This window comes from Rhyacophila brunnea, unplaced genomic scaffold (assembly GCF_057557595.1).
Source record: "Rhyacophila brunnea isolate RB1 unplaced genomic scaffold, BYU_Rbru_1.0 scaffold_22, whole genome shotgun sequence".
NCBI classification, from domain to species: domain Eukaryota; kingdom Metazoa; phylum Arthropoda; class Insecta; order Trichoptera; family Rhyacophilidae; genus Rhyacophila; species Rhyacophila brunnea.
Window position 1 is genome coordinate 3,181,478 of NW_028232882.1, and position 26,091 is coordinate 3,207,568.

At 35.4% G+C, this 26,091-nt stretch overlaps 2 protein-coding genes across 2 annotated transcripts; both read right to left on the reverse strand.

The window, feature by feature from the left end:
• Positions 1–2,272: 2,272 nt before the first annotated feature.
• Positions 2,273–14,144, reverse strand: Csas (CMP-sialic acid synthase). The gene is made up of 4 exons (XM_085949888.1): positions 14,140–14,144; positions 13,437–13,672; positions 6,120–6,330; positions 2,273–2,444 (listed from the first exon to the last, which is right to left on the reverse strand). The coding sequence occupies exons 1-4, from the start codon at positions 14,142–14,144 to the stop codon at positions 2,273–2,275; spliced, it is 624 nt and encodes a 207-aa protein (XP_085806014.1).
• A 3,399-nt stretch (positions 14,145–17,543) lies between these two features.
• LOC147069939 (UPF0193 protein EVG1 homolog) lies at positions 17,544–26,082 on the reverse strand. Its single transcript, XM_085949610.1, has 4 exons — positions 25,662–26,082; positions 22,055–22,259; positions 21,254–21,426; positions 17,544–19,269 (listed from the first exon to the last, which is right to left on the reverse strand). The coding sequence occupies exons 1-4, from the start codon at positions 25,774–25,776 to the stop codon at positions 18,629–18,631; spliced, it is 1,134 nt and encodes a 377-aa protein (XP_085805736.1). The 5' UTR covers positions 25,777–26,082; the 3' UTR covers positions 17,544–18,628.
• Positions 26,083–26,091: the final 9 nt, after the last annotated feature.

A 26,091-nucleotide genomic window follows, 5' to 3' on the forward strand; every position in this document is an offset into this window, starting at 1 on the left:
GTAATGAAAAGAATAAACGCTTAGGAGCCGTGACGTATCACAAATGAGTATATTTAATTAATTTTATACATGTTAAAATAATAATCTAAAATAAACTCGGCTGCATAACGCATGCTTAAATTCATTCCGAATTACTCTGTTTACATACCATTACACAGCAGTCGTGTTTGTATTGCTCAGGACCGCATTTAAGTGAACGCATTGATTATTAATATTATAATTGAACATAAGTAACACATTTTGATTGTATCGTATATTTGAGCATTGTTATATCATTGTATGCGTTGATACTTTGATATTATTCACTTTTTAAAATTTGTGAATAACGTGATATATATTTATTTATTTTGTTTACAATATTAATTGATTATGAGACGTGTTTGTGTTCAGATATTTATAATCCATATACCTACCTAACGATATGTACGTACTATATATTATATAAGTTAGGAAAGGAAAGTTGTTTATATATTACATATATTATATTGTAGTATAACTTCATTAAACCCGAACTAATTACAAATGTGTAAGTTAAACTTAATTAAGGCTGAATTAATTACAGTGATGGGATATTTGCAAGAATTTAATAATGTGTTTTCTATATCTTTATGTAAACTTTATTTTTGATTAATATAATATGACATAATAAATATTAATAACCTTTTATAATTTTATTTACTTTAATTACTTTATTGCTATTATTATAATTACTTAATTACTTGTATTACTTTTGAAAGACATATAGAGTAAGTACCTAAATAACATACCTATCTTTTCATAAACTCCCAACATTCAAATATAATTATACTAAAATCCTAACAGTGTTGTTATTTTAAACCTTCCTTTGCTGAACATTATTATATTATATGAGTACGTAGTAACTACGTAAGGTACTATGGTCAAAGGGCCAACGTAAATCCTCAGTGATGCCCTGCGTTTTTTTATCGCGTCGCTTTTTCTCGTAAGTTGTCGGCTGTCGTCGACATGCTTCATTTGGTTGCATGAGTAACCCGCTTCGTTGCCTATCTCTATATTTAGAACATCTATGGTAATTAGTATGAAGCTGTCTCGTACGAGTGCGCTCGGTCCGAGTGTACTCGGATCGTGTCAACGCGGCTTTACACTGTACAATACAATTTTTTTTTTTACCATGTCCGATCGTAATAGGATCATAATATGGGCCTCCACAGAGTAGAGGTTTGTATTAACAGATTTTGTTTTTTACGAGAAATGGATGTCAGTCACTTGCTCAACCTATTAGGTCCATACCCTGACTCACACAAATTGAAAAATAATAATATGTGTACTTGCCAGACCCAGGATTCGAACCTGGGACCCACGGCATGATAGTCAAACGCTTATGCCGCGCGGCCACCGTGGGCGTTTACACATAATTTTACATAACAAATTTTACAATATCAAAAAAAATATTATATTATGAGAAAGATCATTTTAAAAGAAAATAAAATCATAAGTAAGTATATTTTGCGTTTATACCCTCGAAGTCTGTGGCGCATATTTACATCGTGTCATTCTGTTAAGCCGCGTTGACACGGTCCAAGTACGATCCAAGTACACTTGGACCGAGTGTCATCCAAGTGCACTCGTATGAGACAATATCTTCATACTAATTATTCCTATCCAAGCTACTTGGACCGCGTCCTACTCATCCAAGTTAACTTGGATAGGAATAATTAGTATGAAGCTGTCACTTGGATGGCACTCGATCCAAGTGTACTTGGATCGTACTTGGACCGTGTCAACGCGGTTTTAACGGCAAGGGTCTCTGATGTCCGTAATCTGCCACTGACTCATAGCTGGTCCATGGGTAGAGCAACAACCCAGAGCCCCAAGATTTTGGAGACGTCAATTTTTATACGCCTACGATGGCCTACTGGTTACGCGTCAGGCCTATAGTGTCATGGGTCCCGGGTCTGACAAATTCACAATATGTTGTTTTTCATATGTTTGTGGACCCAGATAAATAATCACCAGCCGGCCCTGCACTGACTCCATCTCTGTTTATTTTATACCTACTCACTGTTGTGTGATATTAATTATTTGTTAGAATTGTCTATTTATTTTGCAGTCTTACATATTCGAAACGAATACGAATTTTCTCACGGCAAACTTTCTTAATAAAACAGTACATCCTCCATTTCACTTGACTGTGATTGTTAGCACAAGCATTAACAATGTTATACACGACTTTCATTATCCATGACATACCTATAAAAAGTATAAACATATTATGACATAACGTATTATGTGTTTACCTGTCGTCTTGAAATCGTCCGCTTTGTATTAATTCCGTACTAGCAAAGTAGAACATTCCGTTTTCCACTAGCTCTCCATTCCAATCTTGTCTTCGTGGACGTTGATTTGGGTCGAAGTTGACAGCTACTATTTTAGAATCTTCTTCCTTCCATCTTAGTTTAAAATTCCTAGAATATTCATTTAATATAGTATTTTAAGAACGTCCCTAAATTGTAACAGTTGTCCATGAAGCACATGAGATGGTCAGGAAGATAGAAAATTTTAACAAGATGCGATTTTTTCACAATCTAATCAGTGTCTGCCAAACTTTGTTACTTGACGGCACACTGGAGAAGGTGAATTTGTTTCATGGCACACCAATAAGAAAATAATAATAAATAAATAAATATTGGGAGGTACATAGGAACTTTATCAATATAAATAAATAAAAAAACATTGTATAGGTAACTAACAATAGAATAATATTGTTTTACCAACATAATACCAGCAACATAGGTAGATAGTAATTTTATTAGTGAGAAGGATATCATCATCATCATGAGCCTGAATCTGTCCACTGCTGGATGAAGGCCTCTTCAAGCTGCTTCCACTTCTCTCAGTCCTGTGCGTTGCGTTGCCACATACTTCTGCAGAACTTAATCATTTTATCGATTCAGCGGCCTCTAGTCTACCTTGCGGACGTTTTGTACCTCTTGGATACCACTGGATGACTAAATTTGTCAAGGAAATAAGTATACAATAAGCATTTCAAATGTATTTATACAAATATTTCTATAAATATTTTTCATACAATGTTTATTTGTTTACAGACAGATGTATCTTGGCAATGAGTCTCAAAAATCAAGCAGAGCCAGAGCTCGAATTGGACCGGAGCGCCGTTTCGATTCATGAGGTCACTAAATAGCAAAAAAAACTAACATTCATTTTTATAAAATATAAATAAAATTTTCGGAAAAGTATTGATCGCTCCGGTTCGTGAAATTTTCCATTTCGATCGCTGACTGCAGAGCGTTAAAAAATCATAGTGAAAAATAAACTGGAAACTTAAATTGCTGTATTTTTAACAAGTGGATGTGAAAACATTGAAAACAGATACTGTGGAAGAAGCCATCGTGTTGTGTTAGTTTATTTTCAATGAGCCTTCATAAAACAGAAGATTGGAAACAATTTCAATCATATCCGTCTGGTCGCCTAGTTTAACTATTAAATTTAATTCAATATCCGTGAGAAGTATGAGTTGTCATCGTTTCATAGTACGGTACGCTCAGAAGTAGGGTGATGGGTTATTACAGTTTATTAGACACCATTTTATTGACAGTACCTATCCATAGCACCTCATGGTGTGAATTTGTGTTCAATATATTGTAATGAATCTATTATTACTATAGGTAATTAATCTGACAGTCGTACCTACACTAATCCGACGATGTCCAACCTTTTGACCTGTAACTGGTCGGAAGCAGGTCCGGTCCGTCCATACATACGAAATATACATTGCAGAAGGGCGGCTTATTTAGATTTTAGAGATGGCCAAAAATTATTTTTATTTTCATTTTATATTAAGTATTAAAATGTTCAATTAATGTTACTCATAAAGAAATACCCTCCCAGCCCAACACAAATCAAGACAAACTATTCTAGAAAGGATTGCACGAAATTTCAAACATTTGTTTTAGTGAAGTCGTTTCATGGTCATGGCCAGTAAATGGTTTCACGTAGGTATATCGAATAAGCTCACTTCCACCACTCCTCTTACCAAATCATGTGTTCATTTTAGTGTGTAATGACACTGCACAATACTATTCATAATATTTTAAGAGGGATCACATCAAAAGTTGCGATTTCACAGAGTCAACTATTATCCGAATTACGAAGCATACACTCTTGCGTAAGATTATTTATTTTACAAACGTATACAATTTAGATGGAGAGGAGGACGGCTCTTCGTGACGGCTAATCGGAAGATGCTTTTGACAAACGTTTTGCAAAATGGTCGTATTCAATTCGTACCTATCATGAAAATTTCTTACTGGCTAACTGGAAAGCTAGCTAAAGGTGTGTGGCTGTAAACAAGTCAATGCAGTAACGTCCCTAGCTAAAGTGCCGCCTTTAACCTTCTCTTTACCTCATTGTATAATTCGAGTGCTTAAAGTCAGACAACGTTATCTATAAAAAAGTGTTCTTTTTTTTGAGATAACGTTATTTTACATTTACGGCTACATGATAGTCAAACATCATTATGTCAATCTTTTCTAATTTCTTATTAAATCGTCAGTAAAGTTTAACGCTAATTACATAAGTTACCCTTGTTTTCATATTTTTTAAAAACTATCCCTATAAATTTTAACATCATCATAAGCAAGATAAATGTACAATACACAATAAATTATAAAATATTAACATTAGGTTTTAAATATCTAAAATAACGATTTTTGGCTCTCCTGTAAAGTTGCACTTTTGTAGATAGTGTTGTTTGACACTAAGCCCTCGAATATCACCTTGGGTTACCGTACGAGATTGACAATATTACAGTAAGTAAAAAGGAAATGCCGATTTTGGCAACATAAATAAGTCCAATAAGATTTCATCATCATTATTGGCTATTTGTTTTAGCTATAAAATTATCAAAAAGGCACCAAAACTTAATTATAATCATACGAGTGAGTATTTCTATACATTCTTACGGCCTATTTAGATAAGTCATACCTAATAAGTACTATTTCGATCTCACCCCTTATACCCCGTTTACACGTGCATAGATCTACTGCTGACAGTACACATTATCGCGGCCATAACAAGAGAATGCACGTGTAAATACGTATTATCGTGCAAGTTTCAAGGTTGCATGCATGGCTCAAAAACATTCAGAAGCTTCCGAATTTTCACGCAATAATTATTGGTACTTGCATGGTGGCTGCGCATGCGTAGTAGAACGATAATGGTGAACCTACCGGAAGAAATACGAATTACACCACACAGAATATTTTGACGTTTACCGATTATCTACGAACCTGTCTGAATCTGCCAAATAGCACCATACAATGTCAACATCGCGTCTCGCTTACACTTAAAGAATGAGATTGGAGAAACAGTCAACACTTTTACGTGTAAACAGTTATTATTACGATAGTTTAAAATACGAACTATTGGTACAAGTAAATCCGTACACGTGCACAGGCGCTATTACTGTTATATCTTTTTCTTAGAATTGAGTATAGTCAGTGACGTCCCTAGACAAAATGCCGCCCCTGGGCAGCGTTAAAGTGCCGCCTCATTTTTTTATACTTACAGTATTTTTTATCATCCGTGCACGTGTCGTTTCTAGTAAACTAGACATCGCGAACTCGACAAAAAATACAGTCCTGTTAAGCGTTAATTAATACATTTTGTTTCCAACCAGTGAGCTGAACTTTTAATGGAAAGATGTTTTCATCATTACTAAGTTTAGGTAGGTATTTTTATAGAATATAACAAATGATTCTTTACGTTTTGCCGCCCTTTGAGTAACTGCCGCCCCCAAGCGACGCTCAATCTGCCTACCCCCACGGGACGTCACTGAGTATAGTAATATGGACTTGTCAACAGCATTTATTATGAAATTATGGCTATACCGGAGGCATAGGTAGCAGTTTGGATTAGATAACTATCCATCCACTCAATAATTATTATTGATATAAGAGTAGGTAGATATTAATATCCACCGCAATCTGATCACATTTATTTATCTCTGCTCAGAAGATACAGTTGACTGGTAATAATACATTTCTTATTCCGCCTTTGATATTTCGAAACGTCGATAACTTTTAATTTATCACAATATTGTTATATTGTCAATACTTAACCTTGTAACAGAAAAAACACATCGTCTCTCACGGTCCAGCGCTATGGCGAACGCTCGTCGCAAATAATCCGGTTTTATAAATGGCGAGGTACATTGAATTAACGCCACCATTTTTATTTCTTTGTGGTAATGCAGAAATTCTTGGACTGCAAATATCGAAGTGGCGGTATCCGTTGCACTTTCATCTGACCTTCGGTGGATAAGGGCCCCTCCTATAATAACAATATCTATTCAATAAATAAATCATCTCAGAGCTACAATAGCCATAAAATATAAACTACAATATATTACTAATGTGAATAATTGATTTTCTTATTAAATATTATTAATTATTATGTATTATAGTGCTTGTAGGTTCATCGGAACACGCAGTGCCGGCTTAAGATACTTAAAGGCCCCAGTCACCGTTGTGGAATAAGTAGATAAGTACAAGTACAAGCACAGATTACAAGCTCAGAGTACAAGTACAGATTACATGTACAGAGAGTACGTACATAAATTCCAAACAACTTCCGCAACAAAAAGGAGAAATCCGTCTACTTTTGGTTTTAAAAAATTGAATTCAAAAAATAAAATGAAAGAACAAACTATCTACATAAATTATACAAAATGAGAATGATTCCTCGCAAAATTTCTAGCAAAATCAGACGGATTTCGATCGATTTGGCAAAAAAATGAATATACCAATAATCGATGCCTGACACAAAAAAAATACAATCTTGCATAGTTAACTCATTTTCGCCAATTTTTGAAATAGTTAGTTTTAGAAAAGAACCCCACATTAAGGATGTTTACAAATTTTTCCGTTGTATGGATAATAAGATTTGTTTTTTGTGGATTGATTTTGATGTGCTATGTGACCTACATAATTATTATCATTTTCAATATTAATCTCACTTTTCACCAAAATGGAATTTATAAGTTTTGCTAGATAAACCGACAATTATAGCTTTAAAACAGATAAATAATATAATATGTAGTTATTTAAAATGTAGGTAGTTACTTTAGTTATAGAATAACTCAATATAGGTAAATGCAAATACCGGTTATGTTCCTAGTACAATCAACGCTTATCAGCGAAGCAATGGAAACGTGTTTCAGAAATATTATTCGTCTCAACTTGTGTTTATTAGTAAAATACATTATAACTTTACTATTCTTAGATAAAACTGAAATTAACTAAGAATAATTACAACATTTATTTAGTATAACTCTTTATGTGCATAATATAATAGGTAAGTATATTAATGTACCTACCTATATTATGCACTTAAATTGTATTCAAAATTCAAAACTAAGGTTTTATTTTAATTACATACTGTTAGCAGGGCCGCGCTAAGGGTAGTTGTCGCCCGGGTTATAAGCGAATGTTGCAGTTGAAAGTTATTGAAACCTTGTGAGACAATCTTTTGAAAAATATTGTGCCTTTATGACTCAGATACAACAAAAAATGATAAGTACATTTACAGAATGCTTTACAGTGACGTCCCTAGATAAAATGCCGCCCCTAGGCCGCACCAAAATGCCGCCCAATTTTTTAAACAGTATTTTTATCACCCTTTCATGTCTCCAATATCTAATAAATGGTATATAATATCTAAGTATGGGTACATTATTAACAAAATATATTATTTTTCTTTCGACCATGTCCGATCCTAATAGGATCTTATGGGCCTCCACAGAGTAGAGGTTTGTATTAACAGATTTTGTTTTTTACGAGAAATAAGTGTCAGCCACTTGCTTAACCTATTAGGTCCATACCCTCCCTGACAGACACAAATTGAAAAACAATATGTGTACTTGCCAGACCCAGGATTTGAACCTGGGACCCACGGCGTTATAGTCCAACGCTTCGTCAACTTCTCAACGTCCAAGGCCGCGCGGCGACCGTGGGTCTGTACGTATGTGGTGTACGTATACGTAGGTGCGTATGTGCCTACTTCATATATTTCATCATAAAATTTGGTGTATGTAAGATTGTAAGTAGTTGAATAAAATGTATTTTTAATAAATTAAAATGAGTTTTCCTAATATTTGTCGCCCTTTGAATCTTGCTGCTAAACATTCCCGCTCTGGTGACATGTAAATTGTACGTATTACATTTCACCATAGCACAGTTCGCCGTGAGCTTTCTTATAGGAAAGAGATGACCGTATACTATAGCACCGAGATGAAAAAAATATGCGTTGTTCGTGGAGCAATGCAGACAATAATGTTTCAATTTAAACCTAACCTAACCTAACAAATAATCCAGTATATCGGCTATTTTTTAAATTTGTTTGACGCTGGCTTCCTGTAAATCGACAAAAACCGTGTTTTATTTAGACATGAATTTACACTATACAACCATATATTTCCGATATAACATTTCCCGGTGAAGTGCGATACGGCGAACTGCATACGTACAAATTTCCGGACACGAAAGTCGTTATGGTGTCCGAATGGCCTAACGGTTTTAATTATTTCGATTATTAGTGCCCGTTTATGTCGTCTGCCCCGTGTTGTCATTTCCTTTAAACAGAAAGAATAAACACTTAATATAACCGGTACCTAATATTTTTTTTGACCATGTCCGATCCTAATAAGATCATATGGGCCTCTACAGCGTGGAGATTTGTATCAACAGATTTAGGTTTTTACGAGAAATGGATGTCAGCCACTTGCTCAACCTATTAGGTCCATACCTTGACTCACACACAAAAATTGAAAAACAATATGTGTGCTTGCCAGACCCAGGACTCGAACTTGGCACCCACGGCACTATAGTCCAACGCTTAAGCCGCGCGGCCACCGTGGGTGTCAAGGGTACCTAAATACCCAAGGAATATTTATTATTAAGTTCGCCTAAATTATTTTATACTTTTTGATTTTCACCTGGGACCATTGTGTACGCGCCTTTAGGTATTTGCATTAATAGGTAGTTTACTTACTATGCAAGAGTTTTAAATACCTACAGCTACAGTGATTGCAATGTGTTTTCCTCGATTCCGAGTAAAATTATTATTTTACCGCCCACACATTTTGGAATGTACCTATTACTAATCGTATACGCTTTATCTAATAGCAGTGGCGCACCCAGGAATTATTATTGGGGGGGGCCCAAGGAGGAGAATGTAAATTAGTCCCATAGGCTCTTTTTCTTCTTCATATAAATATTTTTACATATTTTCACAATACATGGCGATATACATAGGGACATTTTCAACTAGTTGAAAATGTCCCTCTGAGGCGGACGAAACCGGTCCTAATCTATTTAATAAAAGTGGAATAAGTACTAAAAAAAAATTACGTTTTATTAAATTAAAACAACAATACAATATTTATTCCGAATTCCACCGAAAAAAATGTTTTTTTGATTTACACCACCACCGTAGTGGGTGTAGTCGTTCTTTTCACAGAATGTTGCAGATTTTTGGTTTTTTAATGTTGAGGTTCCAACATATTAATTGAAAATGGACACAAAAAGTATTATTGCCTTTAAATTATAAACAACCTACTCAATACAACACAGCCTTATATCTCGTTTATCGGTCTTTTGTCTATTGCACTCGGTGTACCTACACCATGGCTCTCACATCCTGAAACGGGCCCTCAGGCTAAGGCAGTGGTCGGCAAACTGCGGCTCTTTGGCCCCTTGAGTGCGGCTCTGCCACAGATGCTCTCTGTCATATTTGACATGGCTACAAAGAAGAAGCAAAGAAAATGGAAGAGGATAACCGTAAATACAATGTTGAATAGACCGAGACTTCGCGTTTATTCAAAACTTAAATGGCTTCCAGACCTGTATTTATGTGTCGGGAAAAATTGACGCATTCAAATTTAGAGAGATACTACAACTAAAAACTCGTAATTTTGCGCTAAATATTCTGTCGATGATGCAAGGAAGAAAGCAGCTGAGGAGAAGAGTCAAGAAAAATAAAGTTCTGTATTTAATTAGGTACTGAATAAAATCTTTCAACAATGTTAATATTGCAAGTTTTGTGGTTAGTAAAAAGATTTCCAAGAGAGGAAATGAAGAGTAAATTGAGAAATCGATTTATTGATGAGAACCTGGAATCGTGTTTAAAATTAAATCAACAACATACGAACCTGACTTACCCAAACTTTACAAGGAGATGCAAGGCCATTATTCACATTGAGTTTGTCAGTCATTGTCATGATTCAATTTTATGGATACCTTACTTACAATTTAATTTTTATTAATAAATAAGATCATTATTACGTATGATATTCAGTTTTATTCAGTGTACCTACCTATAATTTAATTAGGACTTTAACTAAACTACCTACGTATATAATTTAAGTTTAAGAAATTTGGCTCTCAAAAGAAATCTCAATCGTTGTATTGTTGATATTTGGCTCTATTGACTAATGAGTTTGCCGACCACTGGGCTAGGTTATTTGACGGGCCCCCTATCCACCGCTTAGATTAAAGGCAGTGTGAAACACTACATTAACGTTTTTCAAATTGTGTTTTAGTTCAAATTGAGGGTACTTATACAGTGAATTATTGGCGATTTTCAGTACGTCATCTACTTTAATAATGGAGCTGTCGACACATAATAATCAGAAAATATATTGGACATTTATATAAATTAAAATGTTCATAGTCATGAAGTATAATAGCGCCGCAGGCGACTTTTTTTTACTATTAAAGCTAATTTATGAAATGTGTTTATCTCACTTATTTGGTCAACCCGACACGCCGGGCCCCCCACAGCCCGGGCCCCCAGGCTAGACCCCTGTCAACCCTCCCCAGCCATGACCACCACCACCACCGGAATACCACTCCGGAATTCGGGTGGACACCGAGAATTTCATTAGGGAACGGGTTTCTAAAAAAACCTGACATTAGTGTTTCGAAATTTTTGTATTAGAAATTAAAATCTAAGAAATATTACTAAAAAGGGTGCTGGAGAATTACAAATCATTTTTTGCCGTGTTGTTTGTCTAAGCCCAAGGTATAGTTTATTGGCTTTCGATTTCAATATGTAAAATCATTCTGATGATTTTCATATTTTGGGGGGGGCCAAGGCCCCCTGGCCCCCCCCCTGGGTGCGCTACTGTCTAATAGGTATTATATATTTATGTAAAACATAGCAGATGTCACGTGAATGAAATATGCATTAAAATCACGTTTTATAATGAAATGACTATGTTGATTACATCACACACTCGTGTAGCAGTGTAGGTCAGTGACGAATAGTGCCTGTTGGACAGACGAAGGCAGATGAAAATGTCTAAACTCTATACTAAAAATGTGAATATATTTTTTAAATATATCAGTAAATTCCAAAAGTATTCTGTGAGACACTATTACCCAGAAGGATCTATCAGAAAGAGTCACAATGAGGCCTGTTAAATACTTTCTCATATATAACAAACCAGTAAACGAAATATATCGTCAATGTACAGGCCAAGTAGCGTAACCATAGAGGTATTAAATAAAAAGAGGGGCAAGGAATAGGCTTTCTCATACAACTGAATGAAGCAGGCCAACAATAGCCGACAACTTACGAGAAATAGCGACGTGATAAAAAAAAATGCAGGGCATCACGGAGGATTTACTTTGGCCATTATAACGTAGCCATATAATATAATGTTAACGTGGAAATTTTGCCGCAAATTGATTACCAGCCTGCCTCACCATACTTTTTCACCATACCAACCTGCTTCACCATACTTTCATATAACCTGCCGTCCCTAGAGCGAAACCCTCAAATATAAAATTGTTCAGGAACTGAAAAATACTGTAGGCATTGGATTTACTTATTATTTAATATAATATTTATTTATTATTTTATTACAAATTGAGTAGCTTACTCTGTACGTACCCTATGGCTTACGTTTAGACAGGCTTACAGCATTTGGCTGGAATATTTTTTGTCAAGTTACAAATGGCTTAAAAAGATAGTTTTGAATTATTTTGATATGAAATATTTTTTTGGGATTTATGATATTTGGCCAGTTCGTGTAAGAGACATTGCTCGAAGTGGACCGGAACGCACCGGAGCGCCGTTCCGGGTCGTAAAATCGGCAACATTGTCGTTCCGTCTCATGGAAAAAATAATTTTACCATTTGAGCTAGAATGGCCATAAAATAACAAAAAATCACACACTTATTTTTATAAAACACATCAAATTAGATAACTATGTTAATATTTTCATAAAATTACCGATTCAAAATCAAAATGTCACTTCGATTATAAGTGAGAGTTACGGAAATTAGCCTGTACAGTGACGAATGTATATTAATTTCTTGGTATTGCTGCAGAAGGCATCGAATGGTTGCTCCAAGCAGGACTTATATAGGATAAACCATAGATGTATAAATGGATAAACCCACTTTATTATGCACACAGGACCAGGGCTTCGTACCGTTATTTTTTTCGTTCTGGTTCAAATAAAAATATATTACGGTTCAGTTCCAGTTTTCATTCCGAAAAAATAACCATTTTCCGGAAGTGATTATTTTTTTCGCCTACAACAAATAAACGACAACTGAAGAGGGAAAAAATACCGAACCGAAAAAATCGATATTTATTTCTGATTCGGTTCCGGTTTTCGGATAAAATGATAATAAATAATAAATGATAAAAATAACAGTTTTCCCGGTTTTTCGTTCAGTTCCGGTTCGAAGCCCTGCTCAGCACCTCTAGCATGGGACTTCTGAAGAATCTGGGCCAAAACCCTTCCAGAAACGCTGAGGTGAGTGATAACTAGTTGTTACAGTCAAGTGGATCCCCTTTTTGTGGAGAATAACCACGGTATCATCTCTCCAGTCTCTGGGGCACTGCACCCTCTCCTACACACTGCGTTTTCGTGCTTCAGCGTTAATTGGCTTTTCAACCTCGGCGACTGTCAAAGGACTGTCCCCGAAGCAGCAATGATGTTGAATGGATGCAATGGAGGCGTGTGGTTCAGGACATCAGTGGCGGTTTATCGCACATAGATACCTACCAAGTCTTGGAAGAGTGTCTACAACCAAGTCTGTCACACATGTAACAGATATTTAGGTATTATGTTAACGCAAATTATTTTTTAAATTCAATCAAACAAACTTCTTTATTTTATGCAAAATACTTTGAATTAATATTTTTTACTACAATTTTATTGATTTACGTTCTATTGTAGGGAACCTTGAACTCAGTCAGTGTCTAGGACACCCGTGTACCTTAATACGCCACTGCCCGCTACCGGTAAGCTTCAGGGTTGGTAACGCAACATTATGTTAACAAGTCGTGAAGTCGTGGTAACTACTAATGAAATATATAAATATATTGTAATAACTGTATAAGAACATATAGCCACTCTTAACCTTTTTCAGCCTCCTCTGCAATCAATTCGTGGTCTGTGGACACCCACACGGAATCAAATAGTTGAGTTTCGAAGATAGCGTCCAGAGATCTTCTAATTAATGTTACTCCTCCAACTTTAGCAATATTCTTTAGTTTTACGCCTTTCGAACCTCCTCTTGCCAATATAAGGGCTGCGATATTATTAGTGGCTTTATCAACCCCTTCATTGCATTTTTCGTCCTTTAAAACCGCTCCACTAAATAATACGATAGGGACATACGTTAGTATATTATTTGTTTTGTTATAGTTGTAGATATTAGCGAAAGTTAGGCCCGTTTCACATGGGATACCGGTGTCTAGACACAGAAATATCCAGCCATTCGACACTGCAGTGGCTATTTCAGTACAGGGGCCTTATGTTGTAACTTGCGAGTTGAAGTCGCCCGGTCGACATGACGTCATATGACATCATTGTGACGTACTACCGGAGTGAGTCAATACCATTCGAGAAATTAGCGCTACTCTAATACTGCCGTTATCCATTGTCTCCATACACAAATAGGTGTTTCAGTATAATAATATCTATGGTGAGCCGTGTGCATTGTCGATGCGTGTATTGAGCTTACGTCACAATTACGTCATGTCGTCGGGTGACTTCATGTCACAAGTTATAACATAGGGCACCAGAATAGCTAACGTGTCTGACGTCAGAGCCGAAGTTACGTCATGTCCACGTTTTTGCATGAGCCCAATTTCCTTTCTTGTATTATTACCTATTTATATGAATGCTTCAGTAGGGAATGAGTGAACGTACATTTTCGCGTCCAAAATTAGAAATACAAACAATAGAGATATAGAAACTGGCTGCGATAGTAAAAAGTGTCTCTTTGGCTCGATGAGTGAGCCTAGAGCACTAGTGTCTCCGTCGAAACGCGCCCATTGTGTAAATGCAACGTCTCGAGACACCGTTGTCTCGTGTGAGACGGGCCTTCCACCACGTAAATCAATTTTAAAAAAAAATACATCTATGCAGGGCCGGGTTTACCATATGGCTAAAGGAACTATTACCCAAGGCCTCCTAATCCGTAGAGGCCCCGAAAATAAATTGATAAAATCCATGTAAAAATTGTTAAATATACAAACTTTCAGAATATGGGCCAATTTTAAAAGTACCTACATTTCCAAATGCTCGAATTGGTATATCTTTATTATATGTACCCGAAACAAATTATTTACGCAACACCATTTAGCTAAGTTGTTTTAACATTAATATACCTAGCCTGAAATAATAGATTTCTGATGAATTATGATTTCAATAAAAGTTAAAACTACGTTTTAATAAGTTGATTTTATGGTGCCCTCGATGCGTATTAACCCGAGGGCCATTCAAGTGTACGGCCCTGCACCTGTGAACTTATTCTATTTTCTTTTGTCGTGGTAACCAGTTATGTAGTGCTAGACTTTCTTCCATATTTCAATGTTAATGTAGCTAAATACGGAAAATTTATGGGTAGGTACTTTCATCACTCTCAGTATACGGGCAATATATTTTCTCATAGTCACTTCGGAATTGGACTGACTAATCGCTTCTCTCGCATTTTACCATCAATTTATTCAATTAGAATATAATATACCTATTTAAAATTCTCTGTTATTTTATGATGATTATTTTATATTAATGCACTTAACCTACCTTAAATACAAATCTTTGTATTTTTCATTTAAACACAGTATGCTAACGTCGAAAATAAATAAACTGAAAGACACGATAATAGTTATTCTAGGTGGCAACACTTTAAACGCAAACATTGTTAATGTTTTCACGTTCTTTACACAATTCCTAAATTTAATTAGCATTGATTTGGATACTGAAATGTGCGAATTCTTGTAAAAATATCACCGTTTCTGATTTAATAATTTATGTACCTACATCTCGCTATGCGGATTGACGTGAACTGAATTAAAGTCATGCATCCATCGGAGGATGCAATAAATAAAATTAATAATTTAGGACAGTACATACTTGCAATAACATTGAATTATTAACGAATTATATTCAAATAACATTCTTATAATATGATTCATCTTTTTTGAAAGTGAGTAGGTACATAGTAATGGGTTTGATACATTTTATCTGTGATTAGATCAATCAGTCTTGTGCTAATCGATATATTAACAATATTACCTATTGATCTTTTCGTATCAATCAGGGACAGTCCTAGCAACTGCGAGGCCCGATTGGATGATTTCCGCGTGGCCCCACGGAGTTCAAATATATTATATTATTCAGCACCAAACATGGTTAACGGGGAGGGGTTGCTTAGCAGTGCTAATAGTTATATTATTTTTATAATAGGTACTTAATTATAACAGTTTATTGGATATTTTATTAATTATAACTCAACCCCCCAAACATGAAAATTATCAGAATGATTTTAAACATTGAAATTGAAAGCCAATAAACTATACCTTTGGGCTTAGACAAATAAAAACACTGGCAAAAAAATGATTTGTAATTCTCCAGCACCCTTTTTAGAACAATTTCTAACACAAAAATTTCGAAACACTAATGTCAGGTTTTTTTAGAAACCCAATCCCTAATGGAACTGTCAAAAAATTCTCGGTGTCCACCCGAATTACGGAGTGGTGTAGGTCATGGCTGGGGAGGGCTGACAGGGCTCTAGCCTGGGGGCCCGGCGTGTCGGGTTGACCAGATAAGTGAGATAAACACACATAATAAATTAGCTTTAATAGTAAAAGAAGTCGCCTGCGGCGCTATTATACTTAATGGCCATGAACATTTTCAATTACTTATATAATTGTGCAATATATTTTTTGATTATTATGTGTCGATTCTCGACAGCTCCATTATTAAAGTGGATGTATTAAAAATCGCCAATAATTCACCGTATAAGTACCCTTAATTTGAACTAAAACACAAACTAAAACGTTAATGTAGTGTTTCACACTGCCTTTAATCTTAGCAGTAGGTAGGGGGCCCGCCAAATATCCTAGCCTGAGGGACCGTTTCAGGATGTGGGGACCACGGTGTAGGTACACCGAGTGCAATAGACAAAATACCGATAAACGAGAAATTAGGCTGTGAAGAAGAAAAAGTGCCTATGGGACTCATTTACATTCTCCTCCTTGCCCCCCCCCCCCCCCCCCCATATTAAATCCTAGGTGCGCCACTGCCTACCGTACAACTTCAGTGGATGCGCTCCCTGTCTTGGCTGGGGTCCTCCCTCTTGATCTGCATGTAGGTACAGGTACGCGGCGAATCCACGATGCTCCTCAAAGGCGAGGAGGCGGATATCGGTGACTTATCTTACGCCGCCTCCCCGCCTTGCTGATGAAAAATTATTCATGAGGAAGCACACTATCCGTGGACGCGGCGTTGAAGACCTGGCATAAAAAATGGAATGCCTCCACCCTCCACCAAAGGCAGGCAAACATATATGTTTTTTTTTTCAAATATCAAATGGCACCGCTTTGACTCTAGATCATTACACCAGCCAATCCTTGACTGGTCATGGTGACTTCGCTGGCAGGCTCTGTGAGCTTGCTTTTATTACCTGTTCAACGTGTCCATGGGGCGGAGAAAATACAGGATGCGAAACACATCATCTGGGAATACCCTAAAATGTGTACGGAAAAAGAAGAGCTGCCTAAGTTGGTTCAATCAGCTGTTGGCCCCATCGGACCGTCCGACCTGGTCGCCACAAAGATTATTTTGTTAGAAAAATTACGGCGTCATACTGTTAATGTGAAGACCTCTTTACTTAGGTTGTCTGGTAGTTTTGTTTAAGGTTTGTGATTTTATCACTTAAAATTTGCCTTTATGTACTTACTCCTCTCTCCTCTCAAGCTCTCTACCATAGGCATTTTAAACTTAAAGTCGTGTAAATTTAATCAAAGCACACTCGAATGCATGGCGAAACTAATTCTTGAATATCTACTTTTGAGACATTCCCAGTCATAAAAATACTGATGCGTCACACAAACATAGGGTCTTGAGATATGACCGATTAAGACTGGGTGTGGTGCGGGACGGCTGTGGTTCGGTGGGGCTATTAACTTCAATGTGTGCCTAAATAATGTTTAGTGTTAAATAAAAATGCAAATATACACTTTCGGGTGAATTTATTTGTCATTATTTTATCGCGGTGTACCTACACACTTGTATTTCGATATTCAACAACTTTACAAGGGAAAGAAAATATTAGAATGAATTAATGTGTAGGAAGATTTTCAGTCTTGTAATATTTAGTATTTTTAATTTTATCTCATAAAACACTAAATGTATGTAATACATCTACAATGGTTTGTATTTTTTTGCAGCAACAAATATGTAGGTACACGTCCACAATCATCTGTTTGAAATTCAACGCATGCTCGCAACTGTGGGCATTGCTATCAAAGTAAATGTGCATAGTTATTATTACTAATTAGCCACATAAAATTGCGTGCTTTACTCAACACAACATACCACAAGTCCACTCGTTGCTACTTTCGATGAAACAGTAAAAAAATACACAAATATGACCACACCACATTTTTGTCAGTGTTTTAGAGTGTTTATTTGTTTAGTGTGCGTTTGGCTGGACTAGATTTTGAGGAGTTGCAAGTTATGCTCTTCTGATTGCGAATAATAAATAGACATACCTACCTACATATTATTATATGGTTAGATTTGAAATGAAGATATTAAAATATTAGTTGACTACCTACTTTGAACACTGATAATAATATGCAGGTAGGTGTATGTTGGGATTCGTGTCCGGAAACTTGTACGTATGCAATTCGCCGTAGCACATTTCACCGTGAAATGATGTATCAGAAATATATGGCCGTATATTAAAGACCGTCCAGCCTCTTTGGGTCGTATAGTACTGACATAAAATTCATGTCTAAATAAAACACGGTTCTCGTCGGTTTACACTTCACAGGAAGCTAGCAGCAAATAAATTTTGAAAAATAACCGATATACTGAATTATTTGTTCGGTTAGGTTAGGTATTCATTCTTGAATTCATGAATTTTGCCAAAATCGGCTATGAAAACTGAATTAATTTTCATATTTAATCTAATAAATTTGGAGACCGTATAGGCGTATAGTATACGGTCATCTCTTTCCGATAAGAAAGCTCACGTCGAACTGTGCCACGGTGAAATTTAATGTTTTACGTACAATTTACATGTAACAGTTGGGATTATGTTATTTTACTACTTTTTTTATTTTTCTGAGACTTCTCGGTAGACAAGCACGAGGTGCAAGTTAAAGATATTTCCGATATATCTTCAACATTCTGCTGAGAATTATTTTTTACGCTTCTGTTATGTGAGTTCTTACTGTCCGGTCTGTTTTTATTGTATTTTCTGTCAACTTTCAAATGCGTCTCAATATTTCTATAATTTGTGTTGTAAATGGATTTGGGAGAAAAATCTGCGGACACAGCCCTCTGAGAGATCTTGTCTATTGATTCATTTACATCAGACGATGTTTTTCCATTGACATTTTCTTGTCTTTGACTCTGTTCGGCTCTGTGTGAAGGGGTATCAGTATATTTCTTAGAAGCATGCATACTATTATTATATTTTTCACTTTTATCTTTTGTTTTTTCACCAATCTCATTGAATCTGTTAACTTTGGGACTAAATTTATCGTTATCAAATTTCGGTGTTAGTGTAGCCGTTGCCGTGGAGTACAACTCTTCATTGGATGATTTTAAGGCCTCCAATTTTCTAAATCTTTCTGCAATTTGGTGGCGAATTGCATCACGGTGCTTTGCACCTTCTCCGAGGGCCTCCATTTCTTCTAGCCATTCCGTTCTCTCCTTGATTTGAGAGATAACTGAAAATAATAAAAAAACAATGTATGTCTGAAATTTCTTATTACATTATTATAGGTAATTTGTTTTCTAATAACGAAAATATAAACATTTTAAATGCAGCAGAAAATTGAGTGCTTTTTGGCGAATGTTTCAGTGATGATACGGAAATGTTTTTTCAAAATTTATGGAAAATACCGCTATTTTTTCAAACTAGGCAAACACTTCTTTATCTCCGAAGTTTTATCAACGAAAATTAAATATAAGGTAGTATCATTTCCCTCCATTTTGGTATGAGAATATTTCTCAACTGTCACTTTGTGTTTTTTTTCGTCTGGATTCGGGATGGAAGGTGGATAATTATGACACCGGAATTGTTATCAGAAACGGCGAGGTTTATTTAACGTTAATATTATATTATATGGTCACATTTTGAATAATTTATTTTATCCGTACGAAATCGGCGTGCTCGCGATTTTTCTGTTTGTCGCGATCTCCGCGCCATCTTGTGATTTTTTCCAACGAAACCGTCGTCGAAAAGAAAGCGACGTTGCAAATCTCCAACGGTTAACAAAATTTACGGCATTGCCGGCTGGGCTCTTTTATTATTATTTATTTTTGTAATCAGCGCTTTATTATTTGTTGGCTTTGATACCGATTCGGGCGTCTCCAGATACACAAAGACATCCCCAAATGGGGACCATACGGGGGTGTCACAGTAGGTAGATACTAAAGGCATTTTTTTATGTTTTTATGCTTCAGTATGAAACGCCGAAATCTCGAAATAATTCGTACTTTTCACTATTTGAGTGTATCAAAGCATATCACATCAACATAACTATTTCAGTGCACTATCAATAATACTACGTGAGCGTTTGTGAGCTCACAGTAAGCTCCCGACGTGGACATAAAGTGTGCAAAGTCGTTTTATTTGGTATTTAAAATGTTATCAAACAGATGCTCCCATCCAGTGACACATTTAGAGCCGAAGACGAATACGTAGTGTCAGTTATCAAAATCTGCTAAAATGTATCAGAACCATACTAAGGTCACCTCACTTGTAGGTACCACACAGTGACGTCCCTATAGTATTTTTTATCATCCTTTCGTGACTACAATATCTAAGAAATGTATTGTATGGATACATTACTAACAAAATATATACTAGGTACTAATACATACGAAATTAAATTTAGATATAAAAAGCGAATAAATATAATATAGGTAATTAAGTTAGACACCCAAATCACCAGAGTCTGAGGTTCTATTTGGTTGATATTTCTGACACATTTGGTTTGTACTATTTAGCAATACACATAATTATCATTTTCATACACTTTTACTATGCTATTATTGTAAAACATGTAAACATAATAATTTTAGCAATTTCTATATAAGTATCATATTTCTATAGGTATACATATTCCAAATGATTCTCCTCGATTTGCCGCCCTTCGAGTAACTGCTGCCTCCAAGCGACGCCCAATCTGCCTACCCCCACAGGACGTCACTGGTACCACATCAAATTACCAACATCAAGCGTGATGAAACCCTTTTTTCTGGAAGTTTACACATATTTGATTCACGTGATCTCACGTCGGTATTTTTTTATTTTATTGGTTTGGAAGGGAACTAACAATGACAGTTAGCTGTTTTTGTAGGTTTGTCTGTTTTCATTATTAAATATTCTGATATTTCTGAGGACACTCGAATATCTAGACAACCGAAACTGATATGTCTGGACTACGTCACAGGAGATTTAAGAATGATCGGTCAAAGCAACTGGAGGGTGTCGGCGCTGAATCGTCCAAAATAGGAAGTTTGTGCAGAAGGCCAAGACTCGCCAAGGATTGTAGTGCCAAAAATGATAAAGAGGTATAATATTGCAAGTGAAATAAATTCTCACAGAAGCTGCGCGAGCCCACTGGGGACTGGGCACAAGATGATCTTTTTGTGGAAACAAATCATTAAGTTTAGTTATCTGGGTATATCATACTGAATACTTACGGCCGTGCATTACATCTTTTGTGTTGGGCAATTGTTTCTTTTGACATGGAAGATCTTTATGGATATATTTTATGCTGCTCTCTTGTAAATCAACATTTTTACCAAACTCCATAATCTCTTGAAGCCGAAGTTTCACAATTTCTCTATCTTCTTTATGTTGATTGGGTCGATATCTATAAATAAAATATCATTAAAATGGTAGATGTTCAAATAGATATTGGATAATAATAACATATCGACTGTAGAAAGGAAAAGGGGCGTAATCCACACAAATTATATTTTACAGGAGGCACAAAAGCGTGTTTGTTATGGTTTTCGGTCAAAGTTAAAAACAAAATAAACATAATCTTGAAGTGCATGATAATTATTTTATAATTTGGTTTTTATATATTCCTAATCTGATATTAATTATTGACTTAATTATATAAAAATCAACAAAAATTATGGTCTATCGTTTTTCCCACACCACTTCCTTTTTTTTAAATTGATACATATCTAAATTTAAATAATTAAACATCATTTTTGCAGCTTACATCCTTTAGGCACAACGTGTATTTAGTCATGTACATATTGCTATGTAGATATGCAATAAAACCTATTTTGAAAAAAGTCGGGTTACGACCTTTTTCCTTTCTAAAGTCGATATAATAATTATTCCATCTTTCATCTTGTCTGCAGACTATTTAGGCTTAGCTCACAAAGATACCCAAACATCTTAATATTAATTTGCTTTCACATGCCTAGAAGAGGCATTGTAAACTGTTTTTTCAATTTTTCAAAAACACGTCACAGCTCGCAAACCTCTCTCTGTCAAAATCGCCCGAACCGATGATTGCCGAATATGAGCGCCTTCGCGAGGTCCTTGGACGAATCAAATTGACAGAAGAAGCTGCACTCCGACCTCGAGGTTCTTCACGCTTGGCCTCTGTCAGTGAGCTGCCGGACCTCAGGCACCAGTCCACCTGTCGTCTTTGCATCAGAGTCAACTTTGATTCCTCCATTAAGACTAAAATATAAATAAACAGTAAGTTAATATTTGGCAGACAGTTAAGTAGGGTTTGAAGTTATAACAAGCCTAGGAATAAAACAAATGATAGTTCAATTTATTAGATGAAAGAGGGCCGTGGCTCACAGTTGTAGGGGAAGTCTAGGTAAATCGAATACCTTCCTACTGGGAATTGCAAGGATAAAAGGGACAGAAAGCACTCCCAACTCCAAGACGCGGAGACCTGTCGCTCACGCAAGTGGTTGTAGTGTGAGCACAATATAGGCTCATTTTCATAGAACGATTGTTCGCATGCCGATAAGTACCTTATGTAACAATTGAACTGTACGAATAGGTACATGAGGCTTATGTACCTATATTAATTCGCTATATATGCCTCAAGTTCGTCACTATATTGATTTTTTTAAACTAAGCAGAAAGTTGACGAACCTAATTCTTTTCTTTTTCTTTTGGCCATGTCCGATTCTAATCGGATCATATGGGCCTCCACGGAGTGGAGGCTCGTATTAACAGAACTTTATTTTTTACGAGAAATGGATGTTAGCAGAAATTGAAAAACAATATCGCACCCCCAGTAAAATACTGTAGTAATCCAAAAATTGGCATTTTGCAGGAGAGCCATTTGAAGTTTCAAATATTCTTTGTAAATACAGGAAAACTCTGAATGTAAAAATTATTACTCATTTTTATGGAAAAACATGATCTATTTTCAACTGTATTCATCATTTTTCTCTAAAACATATACAAATGGAGATATTTTAATATTTCTGAGTTACGACTGTATTTTATTAGGACATTTGAAAATTTCATGGTAAAATTTGAATCAACTCAATAATTTCTATGTAAAATTCCCTACCACCACTATAATAATTTTAACTAATTTCTTGAGCACTGTAAAGGAAGGTTTTCAAAATATTAAGTTATGGTACAATCTTTAAAGATTTATTGAAAAAAACAATAAAAATACAATTATTAGTTCAAAACAACAAAAAAATACTTAATTATTTTATTTAATGGGCAAATAAAATTGTTAGGTACAATTTTTAATTTGTAATCATCACTTGGAAGAGAAGCAAAAAAATCATAATACAATTCATGATGTTTAGCAGTGCAGAGAGAAAGCAAATCCTTATTTTTAATTGTTGTTATGTTTGGTCGTTCTTGATATGCTTTGGATAAATTTATTGAGACCATCCATTGGTAACGGTTTACCTATTTGCCGTTGACGAACATTCAATTTCCTACATTCTTCATGATAACTGGTTTTAAAAAAAATAATGTATGGATAGTCTCTGTCTACTCTTATAACTTTAATCTTCTACCACAAATATTTTTTCTCCATTTTCATCCGTGTTGTAATTTTTACAGATGTCATCTGCTAGTTTTTTCATGTTGTGAAAATTATTGTCGTCATAGGTTTAACTATGTATGGTTGTCCTGTTTTTTAACTTGTTTGTACAATGGTAATCATTTGGCTGGGCACAAATATCAGTCCACTTTTTAAAGCCCTAGTCTTCTGCTGCTCAATTGTAGAATGGACACTATTGCCTTCGTTTTGGGTATGCCCGGTGATCAAAAACTTAAGGGAGATCGTTTTAATTTTCTGTGAATTCTTGATGGCATATAAATACATTGCAGCAATGTATTTATTTTTATTCTGCCCGGCACAAAATGTCGCTGTAAAAAATAAAATGCTCAATGTGGTGATATTTTTGACATGCAATGTAATCGAGTACACAGCTACCAATTTCATTGGATCCTCGTGCAGCTTGACTCCTGTCCCACATGTAGCAGTTTGCAATATTTTCAGTGATATTATAGACTGTAAGATTGTACATTGCCAACCTTCGTTTATAATAGAAAGTTGACACATTTCCGCAAGGAAGCGGTAAAACAGCCTGCAAATCATATACAGCTATATTAATGACACTATTTTGGCCATTAGTTCGGGACTCTGCTATGTCTTTGGTCTTTTCATCCCTTGCCTCTTTTTTCCATGTAGATGTGCCTCATACTTTTCTTGAAGTTTTTCTTCTGGTGAAGAATTATTGTATAGGTCGCATTCAACGCACAACTCTTTTTTTATGTTTAAAGAAGCCAATAATAAATTCGTTATTAAATATGAATGCGTATAAGAGTTCTTTTCCAAATGGCATATTGTTGTCAGCTTGTTGTTTTTTGTGTAACAGATACATTTCAGCAATTGTTAATTTACCATCTAAATACAATCTAGACGTCTGTGCACGCAAATAATGTGACTCGATCACTGGGAAAAATTAATAATGTGAGCTCTTATATATATTTTTTTTTAAATATTATCAATTTTTTTGTGATTGCCATAGTGACCTCTTTGTTCTGGAATTGGCGTTCCGGAGAGGAGATCTCTTGTTTTCTACGCAGTGGAGCAGTACCTTTCACTCACCCTAAATGTGTTGATAAAGTATTTTTTTTTTGTATTTTGCTTCCATTCAGTTGAAGTTAATAACAAAAATTGTTGCCTCTGCTGCTTCCAGTTTTTTTGATTGAATATTTTGGAACAATAATATCCATGTAACTAGTGAGAAAATTACGCTGTATATCAAAATCTCCCTATAGTAACAGAGTTACAACAGTATTTTTTGAGAAATATTGTTTTAGTTTTTTAGAAAGCTTCTTGTAAAATACTGTCGTAACTTAGTTACAACACTATTTTATTATATAATATATTAATATATACATATATTATATATATTAATGTACTGTATTAAGTGCTTTCTCTCTGACACTATTTGAGTTTGAGATATGACAGTATTTTATTAAAATAGCAAAAAAAAACGAATCTAACCACATCCATAACTCGAAAACGCCCATTTCAGACTTACAACAGTATCGTACTGGGGGTGCGATATGTGTATATGCCAGACCCAGGATTCGAACCTGGGATCCACGACATTAGAAGCCGACGCGTAAGCCGCTCGGCCATCGTGAGCGTACCTACCAAATAACAATTAATATTGATTTTCTAACAATAAGTGATTTTGGTAAATGTGCCGCAGAGGTGGACATGAGATTTTACAACTTTCTTTATAGACCAAACCAAACCTAACCTAACCTAATCTAACCTATCCCAACCTAATATTACCTCATATAATCTTAGTTTGTGATAATGGCGTATCAAAATGTATGAAAATTTCAAATTTTCAATTAACGATTATTGGATCGAAAAGCCGATGCGCCGACAGAAAATGGTATTTATTATAATGGAATAAACTGTTTTCGTAAAAAAAAAAATATATTAAAGCTCGTTTCCACGGCGCAATTATCGTGATTTTTTTATTATACCTAACTGTCATTAATTTATTGTAAGATGATTATAAGTCACTCTTGTATGAAGGGGCATCATAATTTATTAATGTTATTTACCTTTCATTAATTCTTGTGTTTCTGGGGTGTATTTCACTTTATGATTGTGAAATATTCCTCCCTGAGGGATTCTTTTACTTGGCCATTCTAAAGGAATGCATCCTTTTTCATCCATATTTCAGGATTTTTCAGATGAATTATTAATATCACCGTTATGAACAATTTACGTTTTGAATAATTGGGCTCCAAATATGATTTACATGCACACAAACAACAGATTGTTATCGACAAATAATAATATGGTGATCACCTATACGAACACCATAAAACGAAAATGAAATTTCAACGATTATAGATGTTACAACACTTAGATATTTACGTAAAAATACATCACAACGAGGTTTGTTGAATCGTTAAAATAATGGAAAATCAAACTCCCTCTCGGAAAAACAATGCAGCGCCAAAATGATGCCAAGGCAGCGGTAATGTC

Excerpts from the sequence above, each read along its gene's own strand:
- Csas (XM_085949888.1), bottom strand. Across the intron at positions 6,331-13,436 it reads TGCAGAGGAGGCTGAAAAAG|GAGGGGCCCTTATCCACCGA; the intron begins GTTAAGAGTGGC and ends TTGTTATTATAG. Across the intron at positions 2,445-6,119 it reads TGTGTTTTTTCTGTTACAAG|GAATTTTAAACTAAGATGGA; the intron begins GTTAAGTATTGA and ends TGAATATTCTAG.
- LOC147069939 (XM_085949610.1), bottom strand. The coding sequence starts at position 25,776 with ATGGATGAAAAAGGATGCATTCCTTTAGAATGGCCAAGTAAAAGAATC. Across the intron at positions 22,260-25,661 it reads AACACAAGAATTAATGAAAG|TCTTAATGGAGGAATCAAAG; the intron begins GTAAATAACATT and ends TTTATATTTTAG. Across the intron at positions 19,270-21,253 it reads AAAAGATGTAATGCACGGCC|TTATCTCTCAAATCAAGGAG; the intron begins GTAAGTATTCAG and ends TATTATTTTCAG.